This window comes from Corapipo altera, unplaced genomic scaffold (assembly GCF_003945725.1).
Source record: "Corapipo altera isolate COAL_440 unplaced genomic scaffold, ASM394572v1 61167, whole genome shotgun sequence".
Classification (NCBI taxonomy): domain Eukaryota; kingdom Metazoa; phylum Chordata; class Aves; order Passeriformes; family Pipridae; genus Corapipo; species Corapipo altera.
Genome location: NW_020884949.1, coordinates 2,050,314 through 2,075,104, shown reverse-complemented (window position 1 = coordinate 2,075,104; position 24,791 = coordinate 2,050,314). Strand labels below are relative to the sequence as shown.

Below are 24,791 nucleotides of genomic sequence, written 5' to 3'. Positions count from 1 at the left end.
AGATTGTGTTGGTTCTTTTCTACAAAACCAGGTTAGATTCAAATACTCTTCTCAAATTCCAGATAGGCTGCTAGGACCCTCTGTGTACAAAGACCACCAAAGGTCACTGTGGTCACACATGCCTTGCAGAATGCTCTGAGGTCAGGTGTTTCAGGGTTTCCAACATTCACAATTCCTGGCTGACTGGGGAAAAAACTTTATTTTTCTGCTATGGGACCAAGGACCCCACTGTGAGGATCTGGAAACTCTAATAAACTTTCACCAAACTTGCTGTCAGACTTGCAAGGCTGCTTATTCTGGATTGAAGAACCTGTGCAAGATGGGAGGATCATAGCAGATCGTAATTTCTTAGAGTCAAAGCTTTTGCAAAGACCTGCGGACCTCTGTGGTCCCCAGCTCTTAGGCTGTTTTCTCACTGGTGTGAAGTAGCCCTGCTAAGGGGATATTCCAGGCCAGAGACTCCAGGGTATGCAACATCTCAGGCAAGCTGCTATGCCTTCATGATATACTCTTGAATAAACATTTTTGGAAGGCAGTTGGTGTGGAAATCTGGAAGCTGGAGTGCCCAGACTTGTGGCACAGACCCAAATCTAACTGTGGTCCTATTCTTCTAAATATACAGCTCTGTTAACTTTAGCCTATCCCTCCACTAGAGGTTGGTGCCAGCAAAGCTCTCAATCAGAAATGCAAAATGATTTCTTACAGAAAAGGCATCAGAAATCCATGGGCAAATCTCAGTTATACTGAAATATATAGTGATATAGCTCTATGACTAATATAGTTGATTTTGTTCACATGATATCATATCATCAAACAATGTTTTGATATCATTGTTGACTATAGAGGATTACTCTACAGTCGACAACTCCAGAAAGAGAAACAATGCTTCCTCTGCCAAAACAACAAACAAGTAAACATACTTAAAGATAAGCATACTTAAAAACTCAGCAAAGAGCAGTCTGTTCCTAGTATTGTGTAAGATTCACAGCAGAAAAAGCCTACAAAGGGGTACCTCTTGTCCTGGTATCTCCTGGACTCTGTATTCACCTACAAAACAGTCCGAGTTGCACATTCCACCTAATAAACTGTAGCTCCATACGCAAGATGTGCAGCTGAATGCTCCCTTCCCTAGAAGGGTAAATGAAACAACAAGATTACAACAGGAAAATTGTCAGCGAACTTCCTTTAAAAGTCATACTGACCACTACCACTAAAACAAAAGGGTATTTGTCAAGAGTAAGAATCACTGGTGAGGAGTTCAGCATGAAGAGTTTGGTATTAGAAAGAGGTTGGTATTAGAAGAAGTTTGGGCCTTGTCTTCGTTTTTTATGTGCCCAGAAAATATATTTATGTGTTTTTATATTAATGAAAAGATGATTCTGGAATCAGTTTTACAGGGAAGCTCTGACACATTCAGGAAAATCAATTAGGTAAGTGCGCTGAAGTAAAATTGTGGAGAACCTTAGCCAAAAGCTGTCCTTCACAAAATCCATACTTATTAGCCCTGCTAACTGACTGATTAATGCTACTTGCTTCAGAAATAGATTAATTAGGAAAACTAAGAAACTGAATATATAAGTGTGTCACTATATATATATATATTTATTTTTTTTACCCTAAAGATATGCTCTATGGTCTTTACTCTTCCCACTGCAGACTGTACAGATGTGTGGTTGGAATTAGGTTCCTTGGCTTGACTTTTACATAGCAGCATACAGTAGGATGGCTCAGAGAGTAAGGTATATTTCACTTATTATTCAGTATTTGTGTGAGAAATGAGGTCCAGCTCTGCAACTAACAGAGCCCATTTTTTGAAGCTCATGGGCATCTTTGAGAGAGGCTTGGCTGATGGAAAATTCATTACCGTTGTCTATTTGTTTCCCTTCATTGACTTGGCAACAGAACTCAGTTCTAGCCCTTCCTGTTAAGTGGCTGTCTTTACATTTGTGCTCTGTGATTGAGGAAGCCCTGCGGACTGCTTGGCAGGAATTCATATCCTTATTTTCATCTCAGTTGTTCAATACTGTAAAAGTAAGGTGGCAGCAGGGAACAGTGAGTGCAGCAAGTCACCCAGGGCCAGGAAGAGGTCTGCATCACCCACTGTAGCTACTTAGGTCATTGCCAGGTTTGTAGCACTGTATGCATAATGTATCTTTGTGAAGTGTTTCCAAATCTTGGAGGAGAGATTACAGGTGTTTTAGTGACGTCTTTTTTGCTCAAAGCGGAGTGTAAGGTTTTACCTTCACAAGTTAGACAGGAAGGGTGGCATCTTTCACAGACATTGTTGTCCTTGTTTTCGTAGTAGTACTGAGGACAAGAGCTAACACATTCATTCTTCGAGTGCAACAGGTAGAAATACGTATCACATAAAAGACAATCTGTGGGTTGAGGTCCCGTACACTCCTTACAACTCTTGTGGCATCTCTCACATAATCCAGTGGAATTTTGTGCAAAATACCTGAAACAGATAAGATAGTCGTAGCTTTGCATAAAGCTCAGCAGTGACAGGAAAACCAAAACATATTTAATTCTTAGCTTTTTACTGTGATTACATCAATGTATAAAAATTATTTTAATGTGAACACAGTAATTACTTGCAATCTCAGTGAAAACAGAATTAATTTCCTTTTAATTTTCCTTGGCTATTGGAGTTCACCTATAAAGCAAGACTTTGTAAACTGAAGGTGCATAAAGCAATACTTTCTAAAATCTAGAGTGAATTCAGTCACAAAGTATATAAATAGGCAGGGCTCAAAAAAGCTCAACTCTTCTTTGACTCTATTCACCCAAGTTATGCTCTCAGGTAAAAAGAATAATTGATACATTGGGGTTTTGCTAAAATGTAGTCATTGTAGACCTCCAGTTTAATGGGATGATAATTTAACAGCCAGTGCAATCGTACTCTACTTTTAAACTAAACGGATCTGAAACAGAAATCATAGGCCCACTTTCTAAATTTGAATTTCTGAGGTATAGTCACAAGAGCACACTGAATTCACATTTTGAACTTAAATGGATTCATTAAAGAAGTTTCTGTCTAGAATTATGAGTGCTCAGTTGAGAGGTGTTTTAATGGTTGTTTTTATTATCACCTATTATAAACATTCACTAAATGCAAAAAAAAGTAACTTCATCGAAACTTCAGGGGAAGCTGCAAAGGTTCTTGAGGAAAGTTACACTACTTCCTGTGCTCAAGCTGATGGACAGATAAGTTCATATACTTATTCTGGTTCACACTGTTCTGTATAGATATAGCCTCAGGTCACCTTTGGAGTATAAGAATGACCACACCTTATCAAAATGGTCCCAACCTGGCCACCAACTGAGAGTTTTCTACTGTGAGGGGAGGTTTTCTACCACCTCTGTAGTGGGACAGCATAAGAAATTTTCACCTGAAACAAAACACAGTTCTACCGAAATAGAATACTGCTGAGTGACCTAATTTCTCAAAGCTCTCTCTGTGGTACAGCTCTTAGCAAAAGATCTTGGACCTTACCCTGATGGACACTGGTTTACGCATCCTTTTCCTTGTCTGTACCAACCCGGTTTGCAGGAAAGGCACTGTGAGCTGTATCTTCCAGTGCAAGTGACACAGGCACTGTGACATGCAGAACATTGCCCCTCATCACTATCAGCATAATATCCATCTGGACATGTTTCAACACAGGTTGTATCTGCACGGACAACAATGCAAAATAATGCATCATATTCAGTATCTGCTGCTATAAAACAACTCATACAGTTGTGCTAGAGCAAACTCTGTAACAGGAGATGCTGATATATATGTACCAGAACAAGAAAAGCAAATGTTGAGATATAGAAATTATTTTTTGATTCTTCTAAGTCTTGTTAATTTATTAATCCTCATTTTGGTGTCTTATGCATATTAGCAGGCTCTGCAGAACAAATAAGTTTTTTACTTTAGGGAATATAAATGTATAAACGTAATAATAAACAGAAGATGTGATCTCTTTCAGAATAATCAAAAGAAATCTTACCCCAGTAATGTTGAGGTTTAGAGATGTAAAAGAACTGATAGTATTTACAACACAGAAACTACAGATAGCTGAGCCAAGTGATTTAAAGAAAAAATGAGGAAGGGAACTGAGGCAGCCAGTCAGGCAACACCCAGTTACTGTATAACTAGGTGAATTGTCTTGAAGAAGTTCACAAGGAGGTCATTTAGAACTCTGGGGGGCTCCAGACAGGAAAGACCACCAAGACCCTCGATGAAGACCCTCAGAGACCTTATAAGGCTAAGCATATATGATAATAAATGGTGGGAAGCATCATGAATATGTAACAGGAATGCAGAGAACAAAAAATGAATAATCATGTAAGGCTGACATGTAGTGAAGATAGCTTGATGTGCATTGTGGCAAAATGACGACCAATGTACCCGACACCAACTAAAGAATACCTGATTTCTAACTCACAAATTGAGTCTTAGAGATTTCTTTTAATGCCACTTTTAGGCAACACTAGTAATGAGGAAACTTTCTATCTGGGTTGCCATTTTCCTTATGTTTTGCTCTAAGCATCAATCTCATTGCATTCTGTGTATATGACAAATCGGATGGTATATCTGAGATTTAATGACGTTTGTTTACTGGTCTTTGCCCTTGTCTGTGGTTGCTACTTTATATGGGATTAAATGTCTGTAATGCTGCCAAGCGTACCAGGTAGATCCCACTTTTTTTTCAGTGAAATTTCAGTCTTTAAAATAGGAATCCTGAATGAGAAGTTAAGACTAATCTAACAAGCTGCAAGTGCATCAAGCTAAGAGAGGAGTAATTACTCATGAGTTGCTTGTAGTTATTACATAGCTTGTCTTGATAGTTTTGCTGCTTTGGTTACAACTGGGCAAAGGAGGATACTTCCATTTATTTCTAGGTTTTGCAGGGGGAAGTGTTGTGGGGTTTTTTTCTTTTTTGCATTTTTTTCTCAACTCCAGGATGTTTCTTTACGTGCTTCCATTAACTTTACCAATTGTAATGGTGCAAAGCAGCTGGATGTGTTGATAAAAAAGACAGGTCTGATGCAAGGCCTCAGAAATTTAAGAATGCAAAATCTGCATTAGAATTAGACTCAAAAAGCTGAGGTTCAGTTTCAATCCACATTCTCTTTAGATTTTTCCTGCATGAAAGATAATTTAATAATTTTTTTCTCCCAGTTGTTTTCTAAATTTTTTGTTTACTTTTAGAAGAATATGCAAAGAAGCAATTTTTAAGTTCTAGGATTTAATGCTTTTTACAAATTAGTTTCTGAGACAGTATAGTCTTTTGCTCCAAATCAGAAAAGTAGCTTTGCACCTCAGCCACCCAGTAGATACTGACCTAGGGATCCATATATCACTTCTTAACAGCTCTGTTTATGTATTTCTTTACTCATCAGACCTCTGCACGGATTAAACAAGTCAACACGAAAATGTGAGCCATTTGTGGATACAGTTACAGAAAAACCCAACTCCCACAAAAAAACCCAACTCCCCAAACAAACAAACAAATAAAACCAAAAAAAAAAAAAGATGCTAAGGATAGCCTTCTTTTTTTTTTTTTAAGGTCAGGAAAAAACAGGAACAGTACATACCAAGGAAATTAAACATATGAGTTTTGTTTAGCCATGGAGTTTGTTGCTACTTAAAAGTCCGTCTTTGGCCTCAGTGGCGAGCCCAGCCTCATAAAGAGTTTCCAGGTAGCCTCACAGAAGAAATTATCTCTGCGCAATTTACCTACTTGTCAGGTCAACTTTACAGTCTTTATTGGTTGATGCAGCCCTAGATATTGCATAAATGTGACAGAGACTTGCCTACTTCATGCTTTGGGTGTAGAATGAAATCTAGAGGCAGGAGCGAGATACTTACCGAGAAGATAGCGGTTATTTGCACAGCTAAGACACTGGTGTTCAGTGGGTCCTGAGCAGTGGAAGCATTTCTTGTGACAAGACTTGCAAGTCTGAGTTTCCTCAGCATAGAACTCAGTGGGAGAGCAGTACTCAGATACCACACAGTGCCCATCACGGTTCAATATCTGGCCATTTCTGCAAGTAAGGCAGGCATTGGAAGAAGAACAAGTCTGGCATGTCCTGTTGCATGCTGAAATGGACAAACAATAGGAACGTCACCACTTCTTGCTGCATCTCAGAGTATTATTACAGCTTTAATTTTGAAAGAAGCAGTTGTCATCTCAGGATGAAAGGCTGAAAGAAATTATTGTCAATCTTGTGCAGGCAGTTCCTTACATTTTTTTCTGAACCAGCACTGGTTTTGCAACATATGGTCTCTGGCAATTCTCAGCATTTTACCATAGTGGTTGCCCATAATATTAAACATATGTAGCTCTGCTACCTCCCTCTCTGCTTTCTTCAAATTTTGCTGTTCTGAGACAAGCCTTGTTATTTTTCTGCATTAGCTACCTCCTTTGATTCCAGAACACTGGTATCAACCTTAGCTGGCACACACACTTTTTGAGCGTGGCCTTTAAACAGACCCATTTGTATCTTAGTACTGTTTAGGGGAAAACAACAGCTGCCAACCTTGACAGTCTCCAGTGGCCTCTTCATAGTAACTCCCTTCAGGGCATTCTTCAAAACACATGCCATTGTAGAGGACAAACAAGCTGAAGGTGCATGCTGTGCAGTCGTTGGAATCTGGCCCATTGCAATCCTTGCAGTCGGCATGGCAGGGAAAGCAGTGCTTGTCTTCAGCATAGAAGTGTGAAGGGCATTCCTGCACACACTTCCCCTCGTGCAGGAAGAACTGGTCCATACACTCTACAGGGGAGACCAGAAAATGGGTAAGCAAAGGGGCAGCTAGTTCTCACCCTCTAAGTGATGGAGTGAATAAATCCTAGGAAACCATAAATTCTGCATTATCTGTCATAACAGAAGACTACAGAATAGCTTGAGACTTTCCTTTTCAACTCCTTCCTCTTCAAAACACTCTTATTGGCCTAATCCTCACATGATATCTTCTGTGCTACATCAAGAGACTGTGAATCAAATTCACTGGTTCAGGTTTGCTGATATTAACTAAACCATTTACCACTGAATATAGATAGCCTTTTCCTGGCATACTGTATCTGCATTACGAACTTCCTGCAAAATCAGGAATGCCTACATCTGAAGTTTTGTTTAGCTTATTATTAAAATATGAGTTTGTCTAGAGTATTTTGACCTGAATGTTTGTCTTTGAGCTGTGAATCAGTTGCTACTTTTGTTACCAGTACTTGGTTTAATATGTTTGTTTTCCAGAATGGCTAACTTAATATTAACTATGCTGGAAATTTTTGAGGGGGCATTCAGCCTCGCCAGGATATCCCAGGCTTTCCTAATATGTTTCATTACGGAAATTTCTTTCTCCAACAGTCATTTGCAAAAATCGTTAGGGGATGTGAAGTTCAACCAAATAAGGAAAGAAATGTTCTCTATTTCACATTGGTATAAATGCATATGTAAGTGTTTAGATATGTATACACCAGATCAGAAACAGAATGAAATGAGTAGGAATCTCTGAGGAACAACAGAAACAGGTAAAGCAACATGAAATCTTTACAGATTAACCATTTGACTGAGTCTCATCATAAAGCACCAGTTGTTTTGCCTCTGTCTTAGAGAATAGAAATGATATGCACATCACTTCTTTTTTTATTTTTGCACATTACAGAACTTCAGTTTCGATCTATGTTTCTGTCAATCTGTCTCCAGATAGATCTAGGTGGATTTTAGCCAAGTCAAGACCAATTCTTTGTAATACCTTTGCATATTTCATTGTGAATGCATTCCTGACACATTTCAGGGCAGTGTTTGCAGATTCCTTCAGAGGCAAAATGCTTCTCTGAACAGGTGGGTTTACATTTCCAGTGCTCCAAAAGCAAAGGGCTTTTACAGGACAGGCATTTGGTTGCATTTCCTGTGCATGTCTTACAGGATCCACTGCATTCCTTGCAAGTCTCAGAATCATTAAAATATCCCCTATTGAAGGAAAAAAACAAAACCAAAAAACACAAAGCAGACTTCTGGTCAATGTAGAGTTATCAAACAGTCCAGGCTATAAGAACTCTCAAGGAGACTTTCCCAGTACACACATTTTTCTGGATCTTACAGGTTTCTCATACAATTTGTTACCTGTCCTCCACTTAAATCCCCTGTGTCTGTGAAAAGAAAATGTGCGTGATTAGTGCAGATGCAGGGCATCTGACCTTCCTTTTTTCTTGTACATATTCTCTAAGGGACGTTGAACTTTCTTACTTGCTCATTTCTTTATTTCCTCCTTTAGATAGGATAGATCTTTGGGAAAAAAAAGGTGCAATTTCTAGTCGTGCGCAGCTGGCTTGCAATGGTGATACCAGAGAAAGACAGAGAAATACAATCTCAGTGGCCCTAGAGGGGCAAAAGAAAAGAGAAAACCCTGGTAGTGTGAAGGCAGGCTAGAGGTGATGAAGAGGGGTTGTTTCATTGGTATCTGTGGTGTGAGAGCAAATGTAGACAGCCACAGTTACTGTCATAAAGACAATACAGAAAAAATTGCACTTGTATTTCAGGAGAAGATGTGTAGAAAGAGAGGCTGTCTAAACTCTCAAAACCAATGTTACAAGATTAAAGTACAAGCAAGTTGACATCTTCAGCTGACTGCTAATCCATATCTGTAGAGTCATTGGTGAAAACTAGGGAAGAAGATGGGATAGAAATTAGTTCCAGAAAATGTACTTTACATTAACAAGCTTATTTTTCCCTGTAGAAGGGTGCTTCTCCTTTCCTTCTTGGAGGTGATCTTTCCAAGGAAAGGCTGGGGAGATGCATTAGGAGTAAGGTTAGAGAAAAGATAGGAAGAGCTGTGCCTGCCATCTATTTTCATCTTTTTTTTTTCTTCTAACCTTTGTCAAGATTCTGCACCTATTTCTCGCAGTCCTGTCATCTCTTGTTTCTGTGTTGAGTATTCAGCCTGGTCTTTGAAAATTCCTCTGTTAAAAATTAACAGTGCAGTAAGCCAATCCTCTTTATCCCTTACAGTATGCCCCAAAACTCAAAAAAATCAAACTGAACCAACCCCCTAAAAAAATTTCTCATATAATCCTCTGCTCCAGGGGAGAGTAGTTATGCCTCAAGAACTTTGCCTCAGAGTCTCAAACCAGAGTTTAAAACAGGAGAACTTTGCTGAATCATGAGAAGCCATTATTTACAGTCTAGAATTTGGGAAAAAGGGGGATAATAATGCCTGAAAAGATTAGTGCTATATAAAAAGATTTAATTGTGCTATACTCACTGCGTAGGATAACTGGGGCGTTGGTACTCACAACATGCATATTAATGCCAAAACGTTATCTTTGCTTGTATGCCAGAGTTTCTGATATTAAAAATTGTTTCTGGACTACAGTCGGCTTTAGTGCCATTACTTTGTATTTACTCTGACATTTCATGAACAAAACGTGTTCCACTGGCATTCACTATTTAATTTGACAAAATTACCAGGAATATAATAGCAAAGAATTTGCACTGATTGCAAGAAAAGTAGGTGTTGCACATTTTTGTGAAGAAAAAGGTTGACTAAGCAAGATTTTCATGCTGGGTAGCACAGGTTTTATGTGTATGCTGATTATGAAGAATGCTGATTTAAAAAGCAGAGAAAAGGCAGAATCTGCTCTACTCATGCACCTGAGTATCCATCTAATGTCAGTTGCAATCAAATGGGAATCTCTCTTTTTGAATTTCATTTGTTACAGGAAAAAATAAAGAATATGAGTCAAAGCCTCAAGCATTGTATTTCCATATTGGACTCTGACAGGTTAACTTTCTGATTCATACCGCTTCTCTGCACTACTTTGAGGAAGGAACAAATCTGAAGAATGACTAGAGGCTTATTTGTATTCACCATACAGAACCATCTTGAAGCACCACAGTCCTATTGAAGTCAATGGGAACTGTTCCATCTGTCATAGGATTTCATATCTTAGATTCACTTTTGGTTTTTCTCTAACCAAGTGAAAATGCTGTTTATTCAGGCAGACTGTAAATTATTTTTACGGTGTGGCAGTTTCTGGTACCTTAGGTTACATTAAGGTCTTCCTTGAAAGCTTTATAATGGATCTGAACTTCAAAGAGAAGGAGCACAGTGAAAAAAATAAGGACCAGTTATCCAGCAGGCGTTACTTACTCAGGGCACTCCAGTAAACATCTGCCTTTGTGGAGGAAGAGAAGCTGGTCCTGTTCAGCCTGACACTTCTGACAATGCCATTGGTCAGAACATACCTCACAACCATCCCTGCACATCTCACACTTTCCACTTGCAATGTTGCCAAAAGTTTTTTGAGGGCACAGAGAAACACAGGTATCATGGATAAGAAATTTTCCTGGAAAAAGAGCAACCCAGGTGGGTAAATGTATCAATTAGAAATATATTTAAAAGATTCCTGCCTTGGATGGCTATAAAAGAAGCTTTCTACTTCTCAGAATTCAACATGGATGCTTAAAAGCGTGAATAAAACATTCTTTAAGCAATTTCCCAAAGTATTTTGCTCAAACTTCACTGAAATTTATGGTTAGAAGGAATCATCAGGATTATCAAGTACATCTTCCTGAATAAGTCCCTGTTTGATAATTCCTGCATCATATCTACAACTTTTGATTGAAAGGAAAGGAACACCATTTACCTGACAATTTTTTAACCCATATTGCCAAAGGCATGTGCTGATGCCTGACTCCAGGTACTGATTGTCTGATTCCCTGCCTATCCTTTCAGCTGTTAAGGAACTTTCTAGTGACTATTGATAGAAACATTCCCTGGTAGGGTGTAGGATACCGAATATTATGGTCTTTTGAAAAACTTACCCAAGGAAGCTGAAGTCTTACCTTCGGGACATGTAGTACATATATCAGCAGATTTCTCACAGGTCCTACATGAAGGGTCACAGGACAGCAATTTCCTTTTTGCATCTGGGATGAAAGGGGAAAAAGTTTATTTTTTACCATCATCTGTTTTTGTTAATTTCCCCTCCTTTAGGAGGGACATTTCCTATGACTTCTCCTAAGCTGTTCTGAAAATGTACCTCTGAATTTTTGGAATTCACAGGGTTGAAGAACTTGATGATTGTGTTAGACTGCTCTCTCTAAATGGTAAGTTAAGAATTGTATTTAAGGAAAATATAAATGTTTTCCTGAGATTCACTAGGCCACTGTTCTGGACTGCTTATCACAAATTACAACAATAACTATGTTATTAATTTTAATAATGAGCCCAATAATATTAGTTTCAATGTAGTGCTCCAAACCCAAATACAGATATGTAATCCTAATAGTTTGCAAACAGGAAGATCTAAAAAGTATATAAATTCAGTTTAGTAAGGACATTTTGAACTAACTTGTTGCAAAAGACCACTGCCTTGTAACTAAGGAAGAAAACTATGAGTAGAATAGACTGAGTTGGAAGGAACTCGACAGGATCATCAAAGTCCAACTTGTGACCCCAAGAATCACACCATATGTTTTCCAAATGCTTCTTGAACTCAGACAGGCTCGGTGCTGTGAATACTTCCCTAGGGAGCCTGTTCCACTTCTCAACCATCCTCTAGGTCCCCTGACTCAGCTTCATGCCATTTCCTCGAGTCCTGTCATGAGAGTGAAGAGATGAGTACCTGCCCCTCTGCTTTCCCTCATGAGGATGTTGAAGACCACAAGGAGGTCTCCTATTAGTCTCTTCTTCTCCAGGCTGAACAAACCAGGTAACCTCAGCTGCTCTTTATCAGGCCTCCCCTCCAGACTCCTCACCATCCTCGTTGCCCTCCTTTGGATGCTCTCTAAGAGCTTAATATCTTTTTTATATTGTGGTGCCCAAAACTGTGTACAATATTCAAGGTGAGGCCACAGCAGTGCAGAGCAGAGCAGGACAATTGCCTCCTTTGATCAGCTGGCAATGCTGTGCCCAATGCCCCCTAGCACAGGGTTGGCCCTCCTGGCTGCCAGGTCACACTGTTCACTCATATTCAACTTGCAATCAGCCAGGATCCCCAGGTCTCTTTCTGTAGCACTGTTCTCCAGCTTCTTGTTTCTCAGTCCATCATACAATTAGGGTTGCCCCATCCCAGGTGCAAATCCAGCACTGGCCCTAATTGTTGAGGTTTGGAAATACTATCTGTTAAATAGTTCTTCCCCAAAGATATTACCTGCTATTTCCCTCCAAAAGCAAGAGCCCAGTGTGTGTCAAATGGAGTTTTATGCCAGTGGAAAACCAAGACTTTGATTATGAGTCTTTGATGATTATGGTTTGCATAACCATCAGCTCTAAATGACAAGGGGATTTGAGGATCATACTTAATACAAATAAAATGTGCTATGCAATGTGGCAGGTCCCAATATGCAGCTCTGTATTTTGGACAGATATCTGATGAAAAAATAATTATTAGTCTTTTGATTTTTCTGAAAATAAAAAATAAAGTTTAAAATAGAAGTTGGGTGCAGACTGAGCTATGCACCTCAGTTAGCACACCCAGCTCATCCTGCCAATTATATATATATGTTTTCTATAGGTTGATAGACTGATTGACAGTAATTAGCCACATGCAGTGTATCACATTATTTTTTCGTTGTACCTGTTATGGCAAGGTAGTTAGAATATTGATATTTTGAATGAAAGTTATGAAACCAAATGCTTCAAGTAAAAAGACAACGGAGGAGAACAGAAAATTTATATAAAGCCCTTTCACACAAGGGGAAATGGTGGGCATTTTATTAAAGCATATGAAAAGTGTATATGTGCATGTCATAGGTTTACTTGTTCTGAAAAACCAAGTGGGGAATTTTTCTTTCCCCTGCATCGCTGTAAAAGACAGATGTTGAACCAGGGAGGTAGAAGGGGTTTGCCTAGGGTAATTGACACACACAAAAGAACTAACTAGCAGGCCCGGGCCTACATTCCAAACTGATGTCCGTCCTGAAACTGTGGAGAGGGGTGATGAGTTTTTTTCTCCTTCTCTCCTTGGAAACAGGGGCGCTTCACTTTTGCCTTAACCCAGGCAAGATGTGTGTTTGAGGGGTCGGAGGTTCCCTCCGATGACCAGATGACCTGGTCATCTGGCTGTTTTTCTCACCCCAGTTTGCCTCCGTTTTTCCTGCACCCTGTTCTGCCCCCAGCCCGGACCTGCTCAGATTTCATCAGAGAGGCTTGACCCACCTGCAGAGGAACCCTCTGGGGAGGAGGTTGCCCTCTCCCTCCTCCACTCCTGTGTTGGCAGTGGCATGTGTTTATTGAGGAAAAGGGGAAATTCCCAGCCACAGCCAGCTGCAGACAGTGTGAGTTTTGTGGGAAGAGCCTTTTTTCCTCTTTTTCCCTTCCCCTTCTTGGTGTGCGGCGGGAAAGAGCTCCATTTTCGGCTTCTCCCGCGCTCCAGGGCCTCACGTGGCAACTACCAGAGCCCAACAGCGCCCCCTGCTGACCAACACCCAGCAACTGCAGGCTCTGCTCCTCCAGAGATTCAACAGCACCCCCCGCTGATCATGATTAGAATTGCACCAAAGGACAAGAAGTATTGAACTCTTTCCTTTTTGAAGGAGATTTTTTTGGGTACAGGATTATTGTTTAGTTTCTTTTGTGTTCTTTTGTTGTTCTGCCAATACATGTATATCCTTTAATAAAGGGCTGTTATTTTTTCTTTCTCTGTACTTCCTCAATTTCGGATTTACAATTGCTTAGAGAGAGGAGTTTGATCTACCTCATTACTCATCCTCCTTAGCAAAACACTTCAGTCTCATTAAACTGAGACAGTGCATAGCATGGCAAAGGCCAGAAGAAGGAATAATAATAAAAATCTTGATGATTATTCTTTCTTATAACTCTACTGCTAAATTAACTGAGCCATAGCTATTTCAGTGAAAAAAGTAGATCCACATTTAATGTGACTGGGTGACAGTTCATAACAGTATGCCATAACCATGTCTGACCCTACCACCAGCTCAGAACATTTCAAAAACATCCTGTAGTGAAAAAACCTCTTAGTATGGGGGTCCACAGGCAGCACAGCAGATCAAAACCTGGATATTTAATTGTAGATCACTCAGCAAGGACATGGTTAGTCATTTGGGCCCCTCAGGAAGGATATTGAGGTGCTGGAGCAGGTCCAGAGAAGAGCAACAAGGCTGGGGAAGGGACTTAAGCACAAGTCCTGTGAGGAGAGGCTGAGGGAGCTGGGGTTGTTCAGCCTGGAAAACAGGAGGCTCAGGGGAGACCTCATCACTCTCTACAACTCCCTGAAAGGAAGGTGTAACCAGATGGGCATCGGTCTCCCAGGCAACCAGCAGTAGGACAAGAAGGCATGGTCTTAAAGTGTGCCAGGGGAGGTTTAGGTTAGATACTGGGAAGAAATTCTTTACAGAAAGGGTAATCAGCCATTGGAATGGGCTGCCCAGGAAGGTGGTGGATTCTCCATCCCTGGAGGTTTTTAAGATGAGACTGGATGTGGCACTTAATGCCATGGTCTAGTAACCACGGGGGTGTTGGATCAAGGGTTGGACTTGATGATCTTGGAGGTCTTTTCCAACCTGGTTGATTCTATAAATCTATGATTCTATGAGTCTATAGTTCTATGATTCTTTACCAGGACTACTTGTTGTCAGAGACTGAAACAGTTAATGACTTACACATTCTCAGATCATCAAAACACTTTTGCAAACTGAAACGAAGTAGCTGTTCACCCAGTAAAGCCCACCTCTCCTTGAACACTGCCAAAGGACCTTCACATCAGGTAAGTGGGTGCCATTGTCCAACTATCCTGGGTTCGGATGCATATCTGAAGCTACTGGAATTCCAAATAAGGGAAGAGGCTCTTATCATGCCAATGTCCTCCCTTTACATGATAACTTCGCACATCTAGCCTGGGCTATGCATCTCAAATGTTGGACCATGATGGACCATGATTGGTGCTGACACAATAGGCAGCTGCAGCTGTCTTAGAAGACATCAGAGACTCAGTCACATGTCCCGTGACACTATCCATTGTAAGACTCACCACCCCGGGGAGGTACAAGGTGTTCCCACCTGAGCTAGAAATGTATAATAACTCATAACACCTTTGAGTTTTGTGGGAGGCTTTCCCCAGCCACAACAGTACAAGGTCACCACTTCAACCAACCAATGTGGAAACTGTACCTACCAATCACTGGATCCAGTGGGCAGTGACTATATATATTTTCCACCTTTATCCTTTCTTTCTGTCAGAGACTGAAATAGTTAATGATTTATGCACTCCAGGAGTTTGCAGGCTTTGACTTTTTGCCCTGAAAACGCAAGGGGATACCCCAGATGGACAGTTGAGCCCATCCCCTCAGTGCTAAGCTCTAAAAAGGCAAGAAGATGCCTCAGGTGGACTAAGCCCTAAAAAGGCAAGAAGATGCCTCAGGTGGACTAAGCCCTAAAAAGGCAAGAAGATACCTCAGGTGGCCAATCGGGCCCATCCCTCCCTCCAGTGCTAAGCCCTAAAAGGCAAACAACTCCTCATGCCAGGGAGGTGCAAAAGCATGCTGAGGGTATATAAACTGACTGGTGACTTTGAGAATTTGGGAGTTCTCCTTCTCCCCCACTGCCTGTGAATCATGACCGTCGCTCTCAAGCATCGCTGGATCCAGTGGGCGGTGATTATGTCCATTTCTTTTGTACTCTCAGCTTCTCTTTTCCCTTACTCTCATCCTAGTTTTCCTCTCCCCTAAACAGTTTCTCCCTCCCCAAAAGTTATCTTTATGTTGCATTGTTTTATGACAACACCCAAACTGCTAGCATGCTTGTTGATACAGAATTGTTAAAATAAACCTTGCCAGTATATGTTTTCAGACACCAATTATTCAGTGTCGTTTCACCCCAAGGGAATTATTGATAAAAACCTGGGTTACCCCCCTCCCTTTTTCTGGGGTGGGTCATAACACTTTCCCTTTCTCTCCCTTATGCATTTCCTCAAGTGTTATCTTTATACTTTAATAGTACAGTATCACTATGCTTTAATATTACTATATAGCTATAGATGCTTTAATATTGCTATGCTTCAATAGTGCTATATTGCTATAGATGCTGTAATACTGCTGTACTGCTAACACCCAAAACAACAACATACCTGTTTACCTTTGAAACAAAATTGTTCTAAAATAAACTCTTCATGTAAGTGTTTACATATTTTTCAGCACTGTTTCACTCTAATCTGCCTCAAGGGATTTATTAATAAGAATCTGGGTTACCCTCTGCTTCTGGAGTGGGTTGCAACACTTGTGCATACTACTTGTACAGTGAAAGCCTATGGTGTTATTCTTGCTGGCAACTAGTGAAACAGGAGGCTAGGCCCAAAAGAGTTAACCAAGAAATTTGGGCCTGCAAACAAGTTACCAACATCTGAAACGATCTGTGCTCGTTCTGTTCTACTTACTGGACCAAAGCTTAAGCTTATAGTACAAGAACATGAAATAGGCCTAGAGGCAATAAATTAGAAATATAACAGGATCAGGTAGACATTTGAATAGGAGAAATAGGCCTGGAGCCAGGGCTTTTTCCGAGATTCAGTGAGCGGGTCAAGAACAATGGAAAGGAAGAAAGGTCAAGCTGAGGAAGAGGAGTTAAAGCCCCCTGCCCCATGGATGAAGATGGGAATGACCCCTTGAAATGGGGTGCCAAGAGAAGCACCGCCCCAAGTTCCGCCTATTCTCCGCCTATCTTTAATATGTATTGATAGATGTTGTAATCGTTTGAATATGCATTTAATCACAGCTGAATATTGTATAAAAATGCTGATTTTGTGTGAAGCCTTAGAGCAAGTTTGTCCAGCGCAAGCTGGCTTGCTCCCAGCGCTGCAAATAAATACCTTTGCTGGTCAAAAGATCAAAGCCTCTGAGCAGTTTCTCAGACCGATTTTTCGGATTCACTAGCACAGTATAAAGCCACTCCAGATTTATCAGGAGCTTAGCAGAGTTTTCCTTGTCACTACCATTCTGGCTACAGCATCTCTGAACTCCCTGAACAAGGACCCCGTGTTTGCAGGGCCCAGGCACAGGTCATGGGATTCACAGGATAATGTAGGTAACAGATGAAAGCTGCATGTTACCAGGGTGAATGTGAGTTGTGACAGTCCAGATTGCAGACTGGGTTTGCCAAGTCTGAGGTCAATGGACAAAGTATTAGACCCTGGTATACTCCACAAAAGACCATATAGCTTTAGCATTGGTTTTAGTAGCCAGAAGCATTGGTGACACAGTGAGTCAGAAACCTATCAAGGACTGAGAGAGGTGGGACTATGACAGTATTTCAGTGAGTGCTAACTGAAGACAATTTTCAACTTCAAAGGAACAGAAGAGGTAGAAAGTGACTGAAACTGAATTTTGAGATGTGCAGCCTCAAGCACTGTAAGCACCTGACATTAAACCCCTGTGTTTGAACACACAAACTGTGTACTCGGTCTGTGTCAGCTTTGTGGTTCCATATTGACCAGCTGAACGAGAGGGGTACAGTATCAGGTAATCTGAGCATGCAAAATTAAAACCTCTGGAAAAGCTCTTTGGAAAGACAAGACTAAGTGAGGAAGGGACTGGCTTGTGGAATAAGAACAAGTGGAAATTATGTATAAGCACTAGGAGCACAAGAAGTGGAGAGATTTACTATTAAGTAATCTCTGAATTTGCAGCACAGCTGTAGGCATTGATGAAGGACTGGAGAGGCAAGGAAACCTTGGTGCATGTTGTGAGTTCAGTGCTACCCAAAGCAGAAATAAAATGTCCCATCTTCTGGTATCAACAGTATAACTGCGCTCTGGGCCTCTTTGCCATGACATTCCTTCTGTTGGGGAGGCAGTTGTCAGATTCATTGAACATTTAGGGTGACAGGAGATTTCTTGAAAACTCTGATTAGGCTCTGTACTTTGCACTTTCTATGTATAAGTTATATATTCATGTGCAGATTAATAGTTGTGTAGTATGTATGTTCAGTGTAGTATGTATGTTCAGTGTAGTATGTCGTATGCTCAGTGATAAGCTAGAGTTACAAAATAAATTTAAAATACTATCTTTATTTGCCTGTACATTTCATCCTTCTTGAGGAGAAAAAGTATTTTGTTTTTCTTTTCCTAGCTCTTTTAAGCATGTATATATGAGTGTCTTGTACAGCTTTTTGCAACAGCAGGTCCTGTGAATTTAGATCCTTTCTGACTCCTGCTGACATAATTTCTATGGGGTTTTTTCCCCTGCTGAAGACCTACTTTCTATATTTCAGGTTACAACATGCTGTTCTAAGAGGATTCTAGTCTATTTTAGTGCTCCTGAGTGCAGAGGGCAGTTTGAGTCTTTTTTAAAGCCATATAGTGCACAAGCATCTTGAGTTTTCTTATCTAAATAGTCCTCAAAGAGATCACTGCTTACTTTTGTGAGATGCACAAATTCACTGTCAAAAGATTTTTCTGAGAGACAACTTCTTAACTTCATGTTTTTCCTGACTTTTCATTATTCAACAAAACTTTAAAAAGGGTCCATTTTGATTGTGCCTGTAAGAATATAAGGAATACTCCAGAAAATTTAGATGTTTGATGTTACTAGGTTTTCTATTATCCTCACTTTATTTATGCAGAGCTTCTCTCTTTTGCTGTTCTTGAATGAAGGTAAATAGCAGGAAGGTGAGGTTAAGCAGAGAATTTGTTAGCTATCGCTGAAGAGTATTTAAAGGAGGTCATTGTTTCAAAATGTTTCAAGACTTACAATTAAAAATAAAGATATTTTTCAGTAAAGTAGTTTTTATTTCTGTTTAACATTTGCCCTTTGCAGCGTGTGCTATTTTCTGTAATATATACTAGTTGCCACCAGAGGGGAATGTGAACAAGCAATTGGGTTCTGATAGTTGGCAAGGTAAACAACCTTTATCTTCCAGTCAAATATAAGTATTTAAATTCCTCAACTTTAGTACTGACAGAAGAAATCTGTCAAAAAGATTATTTATTTTTTTTAAATTACAGATAGGTTAAATGTGACTGGAAATAGGCTTTTATTTATGAGAAAACCCAAATGCAGCACATATTTAGAATAATGTGAAGTTTCTCAATGTAATTTTCCTGCACAGCAAAAAGTTCTCTGAATGGGAAAATGTGATGCAACAATTTTTTTTACATAAAGCTGTGCACACTACTTCAGATAATGTAACCAGATCTTCCAAAGAATAGCCGTACAAAACTGAAAAATGGTCATGCAATGTGTATTGCCTTGGACTTTGGACCGATGACAAATGAAAAGCTTGAAAATTACTGGTTTTATCTGTTGGGTTTTATTTTACTTTCCCCTAAAAAACTTGGGGATCCAGCAAGCTTTCCTTTAAAATTTCACTCTGTAGCTCTTACAGTGGCCAATGAAACTTGTAAATGTAGGAGCCATATGCATATGATGCTGTTGTCATGATTATAGAGAAACAGGGGTGGAGTTTTTCAGCACTGTTTATTCCACATCACCCACGTCACCACTGGCAGAGTGGGAGAGCTTTTTGTTCGTCAGGGAACTCAGAGGTGAAGGAAATGGAACCCTTTTTTTTCTTGCCTTTCTTGGGTTGAGGAAAGGACTGGACTGGTCCCTTTAAAAGCTGCAGGTGGAAGCTGAAGCTTTCTCTTCCCCGGCTCTGGAGAGAGGTGGCCACCACTTGGAACCACAACACCGCTGCCACCAGTCCCTTACCCATTGCTTTTCAAACCACAGCTCTGCTGTAGTGCTGAAAAGATGGCTCCAGTGTGGGGAGGTTGCTGTGGGAGAATGGAGCAGCAGGGTTAACTTCCAGCCCAGAGGAACTGAGCAGAACAAAAAAACTAGGGGAGCACAGTGGGAGTCAGCCCGCTGCTCCCAGGAGAGAGCCTTTGCTGGCACTGCCACCACTGCTGCCGTCACTGCTTTTTACCACTGCTGCTGCCACCACCACCGGTTACCACAGCAGGGAGAGAGTCAGAGAGAGACAGAGAGACTGACCGCTCACCACTGTGCTGCATCCCACCCTCATTTGCTGCTGCCACACCATGGAGATAAGAGAACAACAACACTGCTGTTACAACCGGGACCTGAGCTTTGCTGAGTGACATAGAGTGAGCAGCTCGGCAGCATAGCTGTTTTTGGATGAAATGGTTTTCCAGGTTTTTTGCTTTGCCCCTATTCCCTGTAGTTTTTTCTGGCTATAGGGAGGAAAATGATCAGTGTGGTAGCCATCCCCAATTTTTGCCCTTTGTTCCTGGGGGCCCACATGAAGTGCAGCATGGTAGTGGCTGCCATTTTGTTTTCTTTTGTTCTAGGGGGGGGCCAGGCTACATGTCGCCTTTGTTGGTTAAATTATTCCCTCTGTATTGTTGTGTTTACTGTGAGTTTTTCTCAGGAAAGTTGTGACTCCTGCTTCTGGTCTCCCCTAGTGTTTCTCCCACTGCTAGAAAGGGGGTGGGAGGAGGGCATCCAAGTGGGGTTAATTTTTTACTGCTGAGTTTTTAAAACTAATACAGTTGTAAACCATCCATGTACCAATTGTGTGACATTGACTCTGAAAGAACACTGTGGTTTATTATTAGGCTGTTCTGCTCTTCCTTTTTTTAAAGGCCAAAATGAATGACCTTTACAAGGATATTCTTTTTTGACCCAGCTAAGTGTCTCCTTTTCTAGAAACTGAGAAACTGAATCCCACCATATCATTACTTGAGCTAAACTTCACTACAGCTTTTAAGCTATCACAGTGCTCTTGCATACACAGTTTATTCAAGGGATTGTCAAACTGGACAGGTGGGGAAAGACTGAAAAATATATTTTTTTCTCTTTTCTCATTTGGGTTTGTGCATCATTATTGAGACAATGGCAAAGTCTCTTGAAACCTAATACTGTTAGACTTTAACTGTGACTGCAAAATGAATCAAGGAAAAAATGAGTAAAATTTTAGTTCCATTTAACACAATGTCCCTATGTTTTCTTTATTTTTGCTTAAGTCATCTTCATTCGAGCTCCCAAAATTTTCAGTCTGATTTTAGAGAAAGATTAAATGAATGATCAAAAATATTCAGGGTGAAAAACATAGGTCCATGTGGAAAGTATGGTCCTCTTCACATTCTCGTTGCTTATTCTGGAAAATGTAAAGTTTATTCAAAAAAACCCACGAAACTCTCTACAAAACCTGAGGACATATGAGCAAAGATATGGTCATATATAAAGAGGCATACCTTTAACATAAAAGCATTTGAATTGCCTTATAGTTCTTCCATAAATTCATTCAGACCCACAACTGTATTATAAGAGTCCTCTCTAATATATACTTATCCTCTTTGTGCTGTCCACCTTACTCTCTCTATCTGCTCCTTATGGAAAATGGACCTTTATGTCAGGTATTGCAAGCAGTTAGTGTTCAGATTGATAAAAGATGGTTTATTTCCTTAATTTTAAATCTCACTTATTCATCCTTTTCTATAAGTAAAAAGGGGACTTAAAAACTTCTATTTTTAAGTTGCTATTGAAGTAGTCTCTGTGTACATTTGTAATACCCTTAGCTTTTATATAATGATTTCTACACGGATTGTGTATTTACGGTATATTTTGTAATTGGGCCATAGCACAATAAGTGCAGGAAGGAATGCAGAAGAAAATTGCTGTTTGTAACTGCAAGCACATTCCTTTTAGAAGATGACCTGTCTACCTTTTACTATGCATGTGATTTGAATGCGATCCAACTGAAATGTGACTTAATTTGTTAGATTTTATTCTGTGCATGACATTGTCCTTACAAAACCAATACTGTCATGAATGAAAACACAAAAACAGGTTACTTATCTGCAAGAGGTAATTGCATTGAAAACAATATACAAATTAGGAATAAAATGCTAGACCAATCCCATTTTGAAGATTTATGTGAACTGTAAATTCCAGGAAAGTATAGGCGTCCTGGGAAGTGAATCACACTCTCCAGTAACCATTAATTCCCACTCTAATTATCTTGTAACAATGATGGTATTATTTTACAAACAAATAGCTAGATTGTGAATTTGGCATGCTTAAGAACATATGTGATAATGAATAATTTTTGGTTGCTTTCAAACAACCTGAAATTTCACATATAGATGATGCTTAGAAAGGTATCCTACCTCTTCCCATGATGCTCTAATTTTGCACTGTAAATGCTATAGCATTTTCATATTTAGAAGACCTGTTCTCTTCTGCTGATGATTTCTCTTCTGTCTTTTGCATATCCCATTCCTGCTTTTTTCCCCCTTTCCTTATTCTGAGACCTTTATATGTATATCTGCAGAGCTGCATTGTGGTCCTTTAAGTAATATTTTTAAAGAGCATATTATTGTTTTTCTCAACCAGTACATTTTTACTGATTTTGTTCTCTCTGTATTTAGGAAAAGGAAAATACACAGGATATGTCAATGACTGCTGATGGGAGATTGCTCTTATTATTGGGTGTGGTATGTAATAGTAAACTGAACCAGATGCTATTTGGATATGTAATTTGCTACAGCATATATTATCTATACGTAAAGAAGCATGTGTTCCATTTTGAATTTTCATCAGAAATAGACCTCATTCCATATCCAGTTTCTGTCCTGGACAGACTTCTGACCAGTTTATCACTATATAGGTATAACCAAAACTGTGTAATCTACACTCACTATGTCATTTCTGATGGACTGCTAATAATGGATCATTTGCAGCAGTTGCCCAGACCACACCTGACACCTCAGGCTACAAGCTGGGTGTTAAAGAACTCTGCAAGGAGTGTTTCTTTGGCTTCACATCTATGACTCTACTGTGACAACTCCCCTCTAGGGAGGCATTGCACCTTCACACCCAGCCTGAGGGGTCATCTCTGCTAATGGGCCATACTGGACAGGCAAAATAGGCAGCTCAACACCTAGACCATCAAAGACTTCAAAAATATCCAATGATTCACAGAGTTAGATCACCCCTTGTGAAACTCCCTACCCTGGGGGAGGTACTGGGCATTTCTACCTAAACCTGAGCATATATAATCTTGGGATTTTGGGACTTCTGATACCACCCATTGGATCCAGAGGAGGCCCAGAACTCCAGCAGGACTGCCATTGCCACTCTCAACAAGACTGCAATCATTACTTCAACAGAACTGAGACCATCATCTGGACCAACAGGTTTCCCTTCCTCTTTGCACCCACAGGGGCCACGTGGTGCTCAGCACAGAGGTTAACAAATACCATTCTGTTCTTGTTGCAGAATGGTATTTGTTGCAGGGTGCGGGGTTACACATCTGTCTTTGTGGGTTAAAACCAGTTTTCTCTGTATCATTGTATTTATTGTAATTTTTTTTGTAAATTGCAGCTCTGAACTGTACTCTCTCTTGAGTTGGGTTCATTTCTCCCATCGGTTTACTTTTAAACCAGCACACTTTTCATAAAAATATGGCAGACTAAACCAAGGAATTAACTGTTTTTAGAGTGCAGCATTTTAGTGATCAGTGTTTTGCAGAACTTGGAAAACATCTGATCCAGTTGAAATGACATGTGTATTGACTTGGTGAATTAAGCTTACACTAGTGTGTTTCCTGGCTTCCAAAGTCATTTCATCATCTAGTACATGAGAAAAAATACAGATGTTTCACAATAGAAACACAGAGTTCAGTTGTTAGTTTCGTTTCTTTTTCCTTTCTCCCTTTCTTAGCTTACCCTGTCTTTTTAAAAGCCTGAGTAACAGACATTGTGTTTTTTCAGACTGAATATGACTTTTTAGGGATTTCTGATATGAGCTGAACTCTTTGCCCAGCGAATATACCCACAAAGTAAATACAATTCGAAAAAGTCTCTTTTTTAATAGAATGTTTTGGTTGCTGGAGTGTTTGCTTATAAAAATTCATAAGACGGGTCTATCATTCATCCTTGCATAATAAATGAAGGGAAAGCTTCAATATGGAAAGCTCAGGGGACATGCACCGGAAGAGACAACTCCATTGGTCACAAGGTCACATGGTTTTAAGGGATAAAAAGAGCACCGGCTTTGAATTAAAGCCTCTTTGATTGCCACCTCATTGGAGAGCTGACTCCATTTATTATATGAAGACCCCACGTTACAGCTACCCTTAGAAAAGGAGCGTGACAACAGATGAGACGGAAGACCCTTGCATTTTGCTAAGAAAAAATAACCCTGGAGGAAATCAAAGTGTATTTTAAAAAAACTAAAAAAACAAAGAAACAAACAAACAAACATAGAGTAAAACTGGATAAAATATTTGTAGATTTGTCCAGGTTAACAAGTGAAAAACTTGGAAAGATGCTATGGATTTTGTATGAAAGAAAAAGTACTTTCTCTGTCCCCATGATGTTTGAAGTAAAGAATGGAAAAGATGAGACCCTGCAGATATGCTTAAAAAGAGATGGAGAGGACTCACTTCTTCTGGGCCCAGGGATGTTTTCTGTACAGGTATGAATACCAGAATCTTCACTGACAGTAAGCTTCAAGGAGCACAGATATGTTTTCATTTTATCCGTTCTTGTACTAATCCTACAGAATAGTGTAGACAAGGATAGTGACTGCCTTTCCTAAATTTTATTGGTTTTCAGAAAGATTTAGATGAGGAAGAAAATAATTGTAAGTGTAGTGGTTTAAACCTTGTTTTCCCCCAGAGGCTAAAAAATGGTAAAACCCCAAGGGGTGGAAACCCCTGGAAGTTTTGAAGTCTTGTCCAATGGGCGCTCCTGCAAAATGTAAACAGTCCACAAGCTGACTGGAAGAGACAAGTTGTAGTTTGGGTAGTAGAAGTGGTGGCCATGTTGTAGGAGCCACAAGGAGAGGGCAGGAGCCCTCTGGGGGGG

General features: G+C 40.0%; 1 protein-coding gene across 5 annotated transcripts in view; it reads right to left on the bottom strand.

The window, feature by feature from the left end:
- The window catches only part of PCSK5 (proprotein convertase subtilisin/kexin type 5), a 257,241-nt gene that overhangs the window by 2,701 nt on the left and 229,749 nt on the right, over window positions 1-24,791 (bottom strand). For 4 of the 5 annotated variants that reach the window (XM_027662913.1, XM_027662916.1, XM_027662917.1 and 1 more), the window contains 8 exons: window positions 10,846-10,929; window positions 10,151-10,346; window positions 7,754-7,971; window positions 6,535-6,771; window positions 5,864-6,094; window positions 3,497-3,674; window positions 2,241-2,458; window positions 1,013-1,128 (listed from right to left, as the gene is read on the bottom strand). In XM_027662913.1, coding sequence (XP_027518714.1) covers window positions 1,013-1,128; window positions 2,241-2,458; window positions 3,497-3,674; window positions 5,864-6,094; window positions 6,535-6,771; window positions 7,754-7,971; window positions 10,151-10,346; window positions 10,846-10,929 — 1,478 coding nt within the window. Of the gene's footprint in view, window positions 1-1,012; window positions 1,129-2,240; window positions 2,459-3,496; window positions 3,675-5,863; window positions 6,095-6,534; window positions 6,772-7,753; window positions 7,972-10,150; window positions 10,347-10,845; window positions 10,930-24,791 lie in introns of those variants that run through there. The other variant, XM_027662918.1, reaches the window with a different exon arrangement.